At 41.4% G+C, this 13777-nt stretch overlaps 1 protein-coding gene across 6 annotated transcripts in view; it reads left to right on the plus strand.

Moving 5' to 3' along the window:
* LOC139416097 (receptor-type tyrosine-protein phosphatase delta-like) overlaps positions 1 to 13366 on the plus strand; it is a 602231-nt gene extending 588865 nt beyond the window's left edge. For all 6 annotated transcript variants that reach the window (XM_071164375.1, XM_071164379.1, XM_071164380.1 and 3 more), the window contains 7 exons: positions 2823 to 3108; positions 4506 to 4684; positions 4797 to 4923; positions 5201 to 5326; positions 6312 to 6466; positions 6908 to 7043; positions 9136 to 13366. In XM_071164375.1, the coding sequence (XP_071020476.1) occupies positions 2823 to 3108; positions 4506 to 4684; positions 4797 to 4923; positions 5201 to 5326; positions 6312 to 6466; positions 6908 to 7043; positions 9136 to 9204 (1078 nt within the window). In that variant the 3' untranslated portion in view covers positions 9205 to 13366. The remainder of the gene's footprint in view (positions 1 to 2822; positions 3109 to 4505; positions 4685 to 4796; positions 4924 to 5200; positions 5327 to 6311; positions 6467 to 6907; positions 7044 to 9135) is intronic.
* The last annotated feature ends 411 nt before the right edge of the window (positions 13367 to 13777 follow it).

Genomic DNA, 13777 nt, shown 5'->3' on the forward strand with positions numbered 1-13777 from the left:
AATAGGAGGAAGGAATAAACATAAGTCTACAGGAAAGGAGTCTAGTCTTCTGCAAGGAAGTCTGTCTTTAATGACCTTATTGCCTCATCCCATAGTGAAATTAAGTATTCTCAACCTATTTCTCCTCGAGTGGTGTGACTGCGGTCTAGTCTCACACATCACACGATGGGTTAAGAATTAGTCATTGGGTGCGTCTGACATGGTATCCTAATTCACTATATAGAGCACTACTTTTGACCAGGGCCCATAGAGTAAAGGGTGCAATTTGGGATGCAGGCAGTGTCTCCTTTTGAGATTGTGGAGAACAATGTAACAATACTGCAGGAGGGTTTATAGACACACACGCTTACAAGTATAGACGCAAACACACATAATCCTGTTTTGGTATGATTTTATCTCTGATGAAACTACGTTGCCATTCAGACAGTCTCATTGTATTTAGTAGCCATACGCTAAAACTAATCTTGAATAGAGGGGGAGCATTTTGATACACAGTGTAAATGGAAATTAGTGGAAATAATTGCACAGCCTTCTGGTCGCCGTTATAAGCCATACACTGAACTTTTATGGTGAATTTGAAGTTAATGGTTTGGTTGGTATGTGTCTGTTTAATGGGTGAATGGAGTGTAAAAAGGCGGCTTGAGAGGTTGCCCGACCAAAATAGATTCAGTAACAATACCAACATGTAATTGCTTTTACTTTGTCTAGGCTTTATCTACTCCAGGTCCAGTTGCAGCTGTATTTTTCAGTGTACAATCTCCCCATTCCCCAAACTCTGAAAAAACTTTGAAAACACATTAGCCTAACACTGATGTCTGCCGATGTCCAAAGCAGCTGGCTGCGCCTGTCAGAGCAGCCAGTGTCAGTTCTTTAGTGCGGGGGGGGCTAACAGGCCCCGAATCAGGGCCAACCATCCCCCAGGACTGCCAAATGTACGGAGCCTCTCTTTCTCTCTCTGCCGATAATGGACGAGGCGAGTGGCTATGTCACCCCCGCTCCTCCCTCCTGTTCTTCCTCCACCTGCCCATCTCTTGATGCTGTCACTCTGTCACTGGCATGCTCACAGGTCATTACTCTCCGGCGTTTGAGACTGGACTGTAAAGTGGCGAAGGATTAGAAACAGCTGGGGTCGGGGTAGGAAATGTCTTGCGCTTGCCTTGTTTTCTCCCCCCACCATCCTTAGACCCTGGATGTGATTCATATCCCCAAATATTCCTGAGACGTTTTCACACACAATATTTTAGGATCACATGTGGTTCAGACACACACACACACACACACACACACACACACCAATCTCTTAGAAAGCCCAGCAACACCCTTGAGCATCTGTGTAATACCTCAAGAGTCACGATAAAGCCAACATCAAAACACGTCCCCAAATCAATCAGGTAACGTCGGCCATTTTAAGCGCAACCACAATGATTTGCAGCAACAAACGACTCACTTATACGATTTAATTCCCTCTCCGCTGCACCATAGCACATTAGCCAGACTTGGGCCCCGGGGACTATCTTAACTCCCTCTTGAGTTTTTCTTCACTCCTTTTTTCCTCTGTATAAATGAAAAACAAATGGCCTATCAGGGGAGGAGAGGCAGGGGAGCGTTGGTCACACCTCGTAGCCATGTCGACTTAATGGGTTGAATAACCTATTTACTTTAGAGCAGCCAGCCAACAACTGTCTTGTCAATGCTCGGCTGGGGAAGATGTGAGCTGTCAGGCGGACTAGAGTGTACTCTCTCCGCGATGCCATTGTCCCAAAAAATGAAGAAGAAAAACAGCATAATATTCAAATTTGACATCTCCCCTCAGCAGTCTTTCCATGTGGTTACGTTTATAAAGCATGTGTAGCTATCTGACCTGAATAGAGGAGCTCAAACTGAAACAGTAGCCATACATTTTCCTTCCTTCTTTCTTTTTAAACTTTTTTCTGGCTCTAATGTGAAAATGTGCCAATGAGAGTATTAATGAAGAGGCCTGTCTTTCAGTGCCTTCTGATTTTAGCACAGTGCGCTAAGCTAATGGCAGTAATTGAAGTCAGCTGCGCTCCTCTCCGACAAAGTTACCTGGCAAATGTACCCGCCTCTAAGTCACACAGGGGGGGCAGGTGCACCACGATTGCAGTACCAGCAGAAAGCCACACTTTAGACCAGACCACTGCAGCTAGAGCTATTCTCCTCCACCCGCTGCCTCTGCACCACCACTTTGATTACGCTCCAAGCCAAAACGGTCAGCTCTGCTGTGGCCAAGGGGATAGCAATGAAGGTCAAGGGGTTTGCCCCTTGGTCTGGTCCCTGTGTAGCCAGGGAGCTTCTTAGGTCTCCTCACCACTGAGACAGGGCACCTCTCCCAGCGTGGATCTGTCACTCATTCTCTACCAATGGAGAGTAATCATTCTCATCATAGGTGAATGGTCTTGCACAGCAGATAGTGGTGCACTGGGGTATGAAGGGTATATGTTAGGCCGGGATACAGAATAGACAAATGTTTGAGTGAAAACCCCAGATGTAGTTTTAGGTAATTACTGTTGTAAAATAACTCAGTTCCAGCTGTAGATTAAATGGTGATTCTAACTAGGCCTGTTATCTGTTTATACATAATCATTTATCCTCATGAAGATATTATGTCAAAGGTGCATCATGGTTTACATCTGTCAAGATGGATGAGCCACTAAAATATTTAGCTGAAGTCATCAATTGCCAACGCGGCTCAAAACGAGTCAATACCAAGTCAACCTCCCAGCACTGATTGTTTCCCACACAGGCTATTGTGTCTCTTAAGGGGGCCAATATCAAGTTTGTCATCTTTGTTTTGTCTTTAGTGCCGGGGTCGGGCGCACGGGCTGCTTCATCGTAATCGACGCCATGATGGAGCGCATCAAGCATGAGAAGACGGTGGACATCTACGGCCACGTGACGCTGATGCGCGCCCAGCGGAACTACATGGTGCAGACGGAGGACCAGTACGTGTTCATCCACGACGCGCTCCAGGAGGCCGTCACCTGCGGCACCACCGAAGTGCCTGCCCGAAACCTCTACGCCTACATCCAGAAGCTGACCGGGATCGAGGGTGGAGAGAACGTCTCAGGCATGGAGCTGGAGTTCAAGGTAAGCCGCTCTGTGCCTTATTATTGGCCTTGAATTTAATTTCAAATTCTTTGTCGATAATTAGAAAAGTCCACACAGAAATTACCATTATTTTAAGGGGGGGAAATTCAGTTCAGTGCAAGCTAGTTGTAAAAGTAGCTTGCACAGGAGGCTTACATGAGTAAGCATGCAGTTTATTGCAAAAATATATTGCAAAAGGAATAGCTAAACTGATAAAGCAGCATTGCACGCTACAGACAAACAGCCAACATAAAGACATTGGACTGGATGCTAACCAAAGAGCAATGTGCTCCAGCTCATTTCCTGCTTTTGTTCCAAAGGCCCATGCCGACGAAAGAGGCACTGGCTACATAAAGAAAAGAAGAAGAAAAAACTTTCTAGCAAGCGCCAGTCCCTTTTTATGTCCAATTCTGTCTGATCCCATGTGAGGTTTTACAGAAAACTTCAATGTATTGTATTTACCGAAAGTCAGAGGGTGGTTAGATATTTGTTCATGTAAAAACCCCAGGCCTCTTGCCCCCGCCATCCTCCCCAACTCCCCCAGCTATAAGTCACGTCCTGGCCCTGGCGTCATTGATTGGCCAATCTCAGTACCACCACTCACAGACACTTTTCCAATTCCCATTAGCCCAGCGAGACAGCGTGGGGCCTGTGGTTTCCCCCATTCCAGTTAGTTGCCTTCCTTTTGTAACCCGACTTGGGTTAAGTCCCCCCCTTTGGTTACCCCTTTCCCCTTTCCGTTCCACCCTTATGGTTATAAGAGGGGTAGTTTTACAGCAAAATGTCAAACACAGGTTTTCCCCCATGACTAGGACAGTTGCCAGAGGGGGCTTAGAACATACACCCTGCATTTACAATGAGCGGGCTCCACTACCAACCCACCCACCCGTCATAGTCAACCAATCTGCAGTGTGTTATATGTGCTGTATGTAAAGCTGGTTTGTCTTGCTTGTCACGCACCTACTTCCCTTGGCCAATGATGAATGGTGATACCCCTAAGAGATGTGAAACAGGTTACCCCTGGCCCTGTCCACGTCGGGCTTGCCGCAGCATCCATTTTCATGTTCATCACAAAATAAAACATGTTGCCCCTCACTGCAAATCTGAGCGCACCAGTAATCCACTTGGTTCCCCTTATACACTTAATGTTAACATTAAATATGTAAGTACTGTAGATGCAGTAAACAGCGTAGCCTTTTTCCGAGAACCCATGATCTTCCTAAGGCCTCCCCTCACTTTGGTAGCATGTGATTATTAATAACGTTCACGTCTTTATATTAAACAAACCCCCAGTTTTTTATGTCAACCACAAGCCAGGCACTGGGGAAATAAATGGAAGAGAGCTGCGTTCGCCAGCATTCACATAACCGCGGTGCTTCTTATCTACCTCTCTGTAGCGTTTAGCCAACACTAAAGCTCATACGTCGCGATTCATCAGTGCCAATCTCCCCTGCAACAAGTTCAAGAACCGCCTTGTGAACATAATGCCATACGAGTCCACACGAGTGTGTCTTCAGCCAATCCGAGGGGTGGAGGGCTCCGACTACATCAATGCCAGTTTCATTGATGGATACAGGTGAGCTTTTATCTCTGTTGACCAAGATAGTTGAATAAAGGACTCAAATGGTAGTCCACTTTTACCATGTATTCTGTGTTACTTAAGAGAGCATATTGTTTTATGTCCACAGGCAACAGAAAGCCTATATTGCCACACAAGGTCCTCTAGCAGAGACCACGGAGGACTTCTGGAGGATGCTCTGGGAACACAACTCCACAATCGTGGTCATGCTAACGAAGCTCAGAGAAATGGGCAGGGTATGTTATGCAAAATGATGTTGTCTCTGTGCACTCTGTTTCCTGTGCTAATCAAATGTTGCTGCTTCTTTAACAATACATATCACAATTTTGCTACTTCAACTTCTCCTTTCTATGTAGTTCTTGAACTATGCAAAATAAATTGAATTCAGACCAACAATGCCACGTGCAACCACAATCTGTAAGATATCCAGGCACTCTGCTGGAGTTTCAGTGTACCGTACAAGGTAGTATATCGCTCATGGAGTTTGTTTCTGTTGTTTTTCCACCGCTGCAGGAAAAATGCCACCAGTATTGGCCAGCAGAGAGGTCGGCCAGATACCAGTACTTTGTGGTGGACCCCATGGCTGAGTACAACATGCCCCAGTACATCCTGAGAGAGTTCAAAGTGACTGACGCCAGGGTAAGTGCTGTACTGTAATACAGCCCTCATTTACTGTCTAAACAGTCATTGAGATTTGACAGTGCTAGAAAGCGTTCCCGACTTTGTACTTTTTGTCCAAATATATCAGATTCGTTGTTTACAGTGTGGAGTTTGGTCAAACGGAAAATCTGTCTACTTTGAAGTCTTTGTCTTTGAACAACTGTGTCTCTGTTTGATGATAAAAACAGAGACAACATTTTTGGAGCCATTTGATTTTAACAGTTCAGATTGAGACATTGTTGACAGCATCAGTTGGCTGACTCCTACTGTTTTTTTTTTTTACTGTGCAGTAGTCATAAAGCCAGCATCTGGGCCCAAGAATCACCCAAACTTGATGATTTAAAAGGAATATATGCACAAATATATGAGAGAATTATGACATGTGTCAATGGTGTAAAAACAAATACTGCTTCTGGCAGCCTTGAGCCGCTGGGAGTTTTTAATTCCATCAAAGGCTTACACTGATAAATGGTGCAGGCTTCTCCTTTGTAGTGTGTGTTATACTGGGACCTGAATAGGATTACTTCCCCTTATCAAGGGGATACAACATCACTTAAGTAATGCACACCCTCAAAGACGTCATTTCAAGAGCCTGCCGAACACAGACACATCAAAGGACTTAGTGTCTTTAGTATTCATATATTAATACATTCAGGTGAAAATGACATATCTTTAGTAACAAACGCCTGTCTGGTGCTTAAAACTGTGCGCCTCTGTGCACCCTGATTTGCTAACAACTGGTATCTTCAATAGAAACGCACACACAAGCCTGTGTCATTACTGAGACATATTGAGATAGTCAGTTTTCCTTTTTTTCCTTCACTATCTTCCGACTTGGCCTGTTTGTCAAGTGCATTAGACGGGTTGCCTTGACTTCATCACTTGCACTTTGTCATTTTTCCATATCTTTGGTGTGACGTTCCATTCAAGTGTGCACACTGTATTCTCTCTCCCTATTTTCCAGGACGGACAGTCTCGGACGGTCAGGCAGTTTCAGTTTACAGACTGGCCCGAGCAAGGAGTGCCAAAATCGGGAGAGGGCTTCATCGATTTTATCGGCCAAGTGCATAAAACAAAAGAACAGTTTGGTCAAGATGGGCCTATCTCAGTCCATTGTAGGTAAGGATAATATTTTATGTTCAACTGAGTTTTATATCATACACAGATGGTAAGCAAGTAAAATAAAAGACCACAAGATTTAATGGTATTTAAAAGATTTAGCTCGACTTGCAACGGAAATAGTGATGCTTTACTTTGATCCTACTAGGATAAAAGATAAGATCAAAGATCTATCCAGATATTAAATATTAAATAGCTCCCAGACACCCCACAGCAGAGTCCTCTGACATACCATGGCAGGTGGGGGAAATAAATATATAAATAAATAAATATAAACAGTCTAGAGAACAAAGACAAATAACAACAGTCTAGTTTTGACTGTGTTGTTTTGTCTGGTCATGTCTGTTTTTTTCCGGTCACGTGTGGTTTTGTCAGGTCTTGTTGTCAACAGCTTGGAGGTTCTCAGACTGTTTATTTAGTGATTGATCATCTTTCTCGCAGTGCGGGCGTGGGTAGGACCGGAGTCTTCATCACCCTCAGCATCGTATTAGAGCGGATGAGGTACGAGGGCGTGGTGGATATTTTCCAGACGGTGAAAATGCTCCGGACACAGAGACCGGCCATGGTGCAGACAGAGGTGAGATGCCCTGTATACTGTACTCTCCACACCTCTCACCTTATGGAGGTCGACCAAGCATGATACAAAACCGACCGACCTAGCTGCCACACTATATACAGTGCCTTCGGAAAGTATTCAGACTCCTTGACTTTTTCCACATTTTGTTGCGTTACAGCCTTATTCTAAAATATATTACATTGTTTTTTCCCCTCAACAATCTACACACAATACCCCATGATGACAAAGCAAAAATACGTTTTTAAACATTTTTGCAAATGTATTACAAATAAAAAACTGATATCACATTTACATACGTATTCAGACTCTTTACCCAGTATTTTGCTGAAGCACCTTTGGCAGCAATTACAGCATCGAGTCTTCTTGGGTGTGACACTACATGCTTGGCACACCTGTATTTGGGGAGTTTTTCTCATTCTTCTCTGCAGATCCTTCCAAGCTCTGTCCGGTTGAATGGGGAGCGTTGTTGCACAGCTATTTTCAGGTCTCTCCAGAGATGTTTGGTACGGTTCAAGTCCGGGCTCTGGCATGGCCACTCAAGGACATTCAGAGACCTGTCCTGAAGCCACTCCTGCGTCGTCTTGGCTGTTTGCCTACGGCCGTTGTCCTGTTGGAAGGTGAACTCTCGTCCTGTTGGGAGGTGAACCCTTGCCCTAGTCTGAGGTCCTGAGCGCTCTGGAGCAGGTTTTCCTCACGGATCTCTCTGTACTTTGCTCTTTTCATCTTTCGCTCGATCCTGACCAGTCTCCCAGTCCTTGCCGCTGAAAAACATTCCTACAGCATGATGCTGCAACCACTATGCTTCACCGTAGGGATGGTGCTAGGTTTCCTCCAGATGTGGCATTCAGGCCAAAAAGTTTAATCTTGGTTTCATCAGACCAGAGAATCTTGTTTCTCATGGTCTGACAGTCTTTAGGTGCCTTTTACTGCGGAGTGGCTTCCGTCTTGCCACTCTACCAGAAAGGCCTGATTGGTGGAGTGCTGCACAGATGGTTGTCCATCTGGAAGTTTCTCCCATCTCCACAGAGGAACTCTAGAGTTCTGTCAAGGTGACCATTGGGGTCTTGGTCACCTCCCTGACCAAAGCCCCTTCTCCGCCGATTGCTCAGTTTGGCCGGGCGGCCAACTCCAGAAGAGGCTTGGTTTTTCCAAACTTCTTCTATTTAAGAATGATGGATGCCACTGTGTTCTTGGGGACCTTCAATACTGCAGAAATGTTTTGGCACCCTTCCCCAGATCTGTGCCTCAACACAATCCTGTCTCGGAGCTCTACGATCCAATCATTTTAATTTACCACAAGTGGACTCCAATCAATTTGTAGAAACATCTCAAGGATGATCAATGGAAACAGGATGCTCCTGAGCTCAATTTCGAGTCTCATAGCAAAGTGTCTGAATACTTATGTGAATAAGGTATTTCTGTTTTTACTTCAAATATATTTGCACAATTTTCTAAAACTGTTTTCACTTTGTCACTATGGGGTATTTTGTGTATAAATATAAATATGTTTTGTTCTGTTTTATACATTTGCTAAAATGTCTAAAACTGTTTTCGCTTTATCATTATGGAGTATTATGTGTAGTTTTTATTTTATTTAATCCATTTTAGAATAAAGCTGTAACATAACAAAATGTGGAGAAAGTCAAGGGGTCTGAATGCTTTCTGAAGGCACTGTATTGTTAACTGTTAGGGAGGTAGCAAAACACAGCATTATATGGGATGTTTTCTGTATTTTGAAAGTTACATATGTTGAAAACTTGATTCCCTACGAGCAAAGAAAATGGGACTAATGAAAAAAATACCAAAATATAGTTTTTGGGTGGGATTTTCCTTTAAAAGCAGGAATCTTCTACTCTGTGGTGATTCAAGTAAGTTTTTTTCTAAGCTTATTTATCAAATTTCAGAGCAGCAGCAAATCAAAATGTGACAGTTGCAGACAGAGAAAAAGATAATGATAGAGGCCAGTGAAACTAAAGAGAGACAAAAAAGAAAAGAGCACTAGACAGACAGAAAAATAAATAGTACCTGGTTGGAAAATAGTGACGAACAGTTTGAACTAATTTCACATTTTCTTTCTCTCCTTTCTCCTCAGGATCAATACCAGTTCTGTTACAGAGCTGGCTTGGAATACCTTGGGAGCTTTGACCACTATGCTACGTAAGAGTCCCTGTCCCGGAGGAAAAGCAGAAGGCCCTTGGACAACCCCAGCGAGCCTCTCTTCTGAGCCATAATTTCCTGTTTGAGAAAGTACTTCTTAACTCCTAGCTAAAGACTCAATTAAGTGTTGGATGTGAGACACAAAAATGTCAAAACATTTATAAAGATGATTCCTGGAGGACCAAGTGTTTCCCAAAACCCATGGAACTCATCCTGACGTGGGAAAGAGAGAAGGAATCCTGACTGTTGAAGCATCTTATGGAATATTTTTTATTCTTCTGTTGCTTCAAGGATTCGTCTTGGGTTCAAATAACTGAAAGAAACATAAACAAAAAAATAACAGAACGTACTATTACATCGACAAGTAATGCATCATATTACAAACCATAGGAGAGGCAAATGGAGGCACAGAGAATGGCTTAAAACTCGATGCACATTGTAAAGAGACATTTCTGTTCCACAATCAAACTACGCAGAGACAACTACCCATCAAAAAAGAAGACACCAGTGCTTGGTCCAATATGAAAAACAGGACACAGCTAAAGTAATAATTAATAATATACCCAGTTTCCTGTCACAACATTCATCATTTAAACAATTGGGGGGTAGTGGGAATGTTTAAAGATATATGAAACAAATAAAAACCTATTGATTTCATTTTTTACTATACAGCTGAGATGTGCTTAATTTTGAACCATGTGAAATTTGATTTCCTTTTTTTAACAAAACAATCACTCGACAAAGTGAATCAAACAAAGTACTTGCGTATTCGTTCATTTTTTTCCTTCCGAGTTGTATTTTTGAAAGCTGTAGAACTTTTCTAATGTATGCACCATCATGCAGAGAAAGTCTTCGCTCTTTCCGGTTTTCTTGCTAATTTTTCTTTATGATTGTTTCTCGCACTTTGTGCAGTCCTGTATTCACACTACCAAATGTTGACTTTGTTACAGGGTTTTTAGTTTAGTTTTTTAGTTTTGTCTTATTTGTCCATGATCACATACACAATAACCTACTTACACCCATGTAATAAACTGGGGCTTTGTGGAATCAACAGGGATGAGCAAAGTATGAAGTTGCTGCTACCGATTATCTTAGTTCTTCCATGTTAGAATGATGGTAAAAGATGAGCACCTGATGGATAAAATACATGAAATGATATATACATATTTATGTTATATAAGATGACATTATATATGATTAATACATTTGCATAACCTATAACATATGTATATTGAAATAAAGTATATCATTTATGGCTATATATGAAACGAAAGGATTGTATATGAAAGCTTATACAATGAGATTTCTATACTTTGGGGGAAATTAAGATCTTTTTCACTGGAATGCACATCAGTAGGACAAAAACGCATTCTGATTCAGTGCATATTTTCTTGTGCAATAAATAGGTGTATTATAGATGGGGTTCATGTGGATACTTTGTTAGACATCATGACAATGTTGTTCCCGTGGTGAGGCTTGTTGGGAACGTCACGTATCACCAGTGTATATAGATACGCTCATACAGTCTGTAGTTCCATAGCAGAGCAGGGGGTTCCTTAGACTAAGTCATTGCTCCATACAATAGGGCAAGGTACATAGATGTAACTTTCATCTTGAGGTTTTCAAACGCTCAATGGCATAACATGTTTTCATTTAGCATTTAGAGTGCCTTATATTTATACCTGTTTTTATAACGTTCATTTAACACATTATTGTATTCTTTGAGAAGTCCGTGCATATAGAACATATAACAAACTGTATATTACATTTTTACCTTAAGTATTCATTTGTCACATAATATGAAATTATATATGCAAATACGTACATGGCAAGGCCCTATTTTCATTTTCTGTTGCCTTAATGTGGCTTAGTAAAAAGAATAAAACATCGAAGACTCCCATGTCGTTCACTGATACCTTCGCAGAAAGTCGATGTGCATTTGCAACTAACTAGGACTATTCAGTTTATTAAGACTATTAATGAGTCAATGCTACATGCCTGTTGTCAACAAAGACCATGGGAAAGATCATGAGAATATTTGCGGAGTCAATGAGCTTTCCTGACTGTTCAAATAGGGCCGCATGTTTGACACTCCTTGTATAGACGAAGTGTATAGACACTCAGCCAAAGGATCCCTTCACTATGCCTTAGGCTTGAAAGTATTCAACTGATACATTTATTTGCAGTTATAAACAGTTGCGGAAAGATACAAACTGTTGGAACAGGTTAGTGTTACAACTCTGACAATCCTTAAATGTGTGTTACGTCTGCTATCGTGGAGGACTTACTTCTACGGTTTTCGGGGGGGAGGACACAAAATATTTTGGATCCCTCTTTTATTTGACCCTCTTTGATGGCTTTGTGGATGTGCATTCCAGGTGCTTTTTTTCCCTTTTTATTTCATGTAGCTAAATTGTTTCATTTTTTGGATCTGTTGCTTTATATATATACACAACCTTTCAAAAGTTTGGGGTCACTTTGAAATGTCCTTGTTTTTGAAAGAAAAGCTAATTTTTTGTCCATTAAAATAACATAAAATTGACTGGCTCTAACCAACGTCAACAGTGAAGAGGCATCCGGGATGCCTTCTAGGCAGAGTTGAAAATATTTTTTTTTATTTCAGACTGGCCAATAAAAAGAAAAGATTAAACTGGGCAAAAGAACACAGACACTGGACAGAAGAGACTGGTGTTTTGGCGGTAATATTTAATGAAGCTGCCAGTTGAGGACTTGTGAGGTGTCTGTTTCTCAAACTAGACATTCTAATGTACTTGTCCTCTTGCTCTGTTGTGCACCGGGGGCCTCCCTCTCCTCTTTCTATTCTGGTTAGAGCCAGTTTGCGCTGTTCTGTGAAGGGAGTAGTACACATCGTTGTACGAGATCTTCAGTTTCTTGGCAATTTCTCGCATGGAATAGCCTTCATTTCTCAGAACAAGAATAGACTGACGAGTTTCAGAAGAAAGGTCTTTGTTTCTGGCAATTTTGAGCCTGTAATCGAACCCACAAATACTGATGCTCCAGATACTCAACTAGTCTAAAGAAGCCCAGTTTTATTGCTTCTTTAATCAGGACAACGGTTTTCAGCTTGCTAACATAATTGCAAAAGGGTTTTCTAATGATCAATTAGCCTTTTAAAATGATAAACTTGGATTAGCTAACACAATGTGCCATTGGAATACAGGAGTGATGGTTGCTGATAATGGGCCTCTGTACACCTATGTAGATATTCCATTAAACATCAGCCATTTCCAGCTACAAAAGTCATTTACAACATTAACAATGTCTACACTGTATTTCTAATCAATTTGATGTTATTTTAAAATTGGCTTTTCTTTCAAAAACAAGGACATTTCTAGGTGACCCCAAACTTTTGAACAGTAGTGTATGTATGTATATATAATAAAACATTATAAAAGTGCTTTTATTATTTAACCTCGATGCCACATTTTATGTACCTAGTTCAGCAGTCTTTGTACATTAATTGATCCACAACATTCATTTTATTTTCCTATCTTGATCTTTTGATTTCCCATTATGCATGGTGAAACATTGCAAAATGGCCGCAGCGGGCCTAGTAGGAAGAATTGCACTTTCTATATCTCTTTATACTATGCACTGCCCTATTGATTCTGAACCCAATAATATATTACTTGAACCCATCTGTAAGAATCTCCTTCAACATTCACGTTGTGTGTATGTAAATAACACAAAAAAGGTATCAACTTTGAAAAAGACAAAAAAGAAAGTTTGTGGCAAAAAGAGCATCCATTCTGGTGCCATGATTACTCCAGAAGATGACTTTCCTAAATTTGTCCCAACCATCTGTTATTAACTAACGTGGCTTCGCCATTCAAGCTTGGAGTGTCATTACAGAAATAAACGTTGTGTTCTCTCTGCTCTCTATCTATCGCTCGTCTGGATGCATAGACTGAAATTAATTAATGAAATTGTAAACAAAAAAATGGCTTGTTAAAAGAATCATACAATTACCTCTGGTTAGTTGTAAGCGTAAATTGTTTGTTTTTTTCTGAATGAAAGGAGTGCTTTTTATTTTCTTACTTAGGTTACATTGGTGGCGAAATAAGTCTGTATGAAAATCAGTTATTTGCTGACACAAGTTCCATTTGTTATAAATGAATTCTATTAAACAATGTCTGTGTTATGCACCATGGTCTCACTTTTTTCCCTCCATTTCAAATTGACTTTGAAAGACTGATGAGGCCATTTTGCCTCTTGCTGGCAGTGTCATTAATGAAATCCATAGTTCTCCTGCCAAAAGAAAAATGGGGCTTCATCATGCCATAATGGATTTTCATAGTGCAATTAACTCTGTCATTGACACATCAGCTGAAACCTGGGCCTCAACTGTACATCTACCAATGACCACTGTTGGAAATTGGAGGGAAGGAACAAGAGAGACAATTTAAATTGTAATCCTAGACACACTATACTAAGCTTGTGATGGCCATGGCTGCGTTCAGTACGCTTTTACGGTCTGGAACGTTCAATTGAATGCTAACGGTGCTGTACTGAACAACCAGTTGAAAAATAGGGAGGTTGGGGAACGCTGTCAGCAT

This window comes from Oncorhynchus clarkii, chromosome 9 (assembly GCF_045791955.1).
Source record: "Oncorhynchus clarkii lewisi isolate Uvic-CL-2024 chromosome 9, UVic_Ocla_1.0, whole genome shotgun sequence".
Taxonomy (NCBI): domain Eukaryota; kingdom Metazoa; phylum Chordata; class Actinopteri; order Salmoniformes; family Salmonidae; genus Oncorhynchus; species Oncorhynchus clarkii.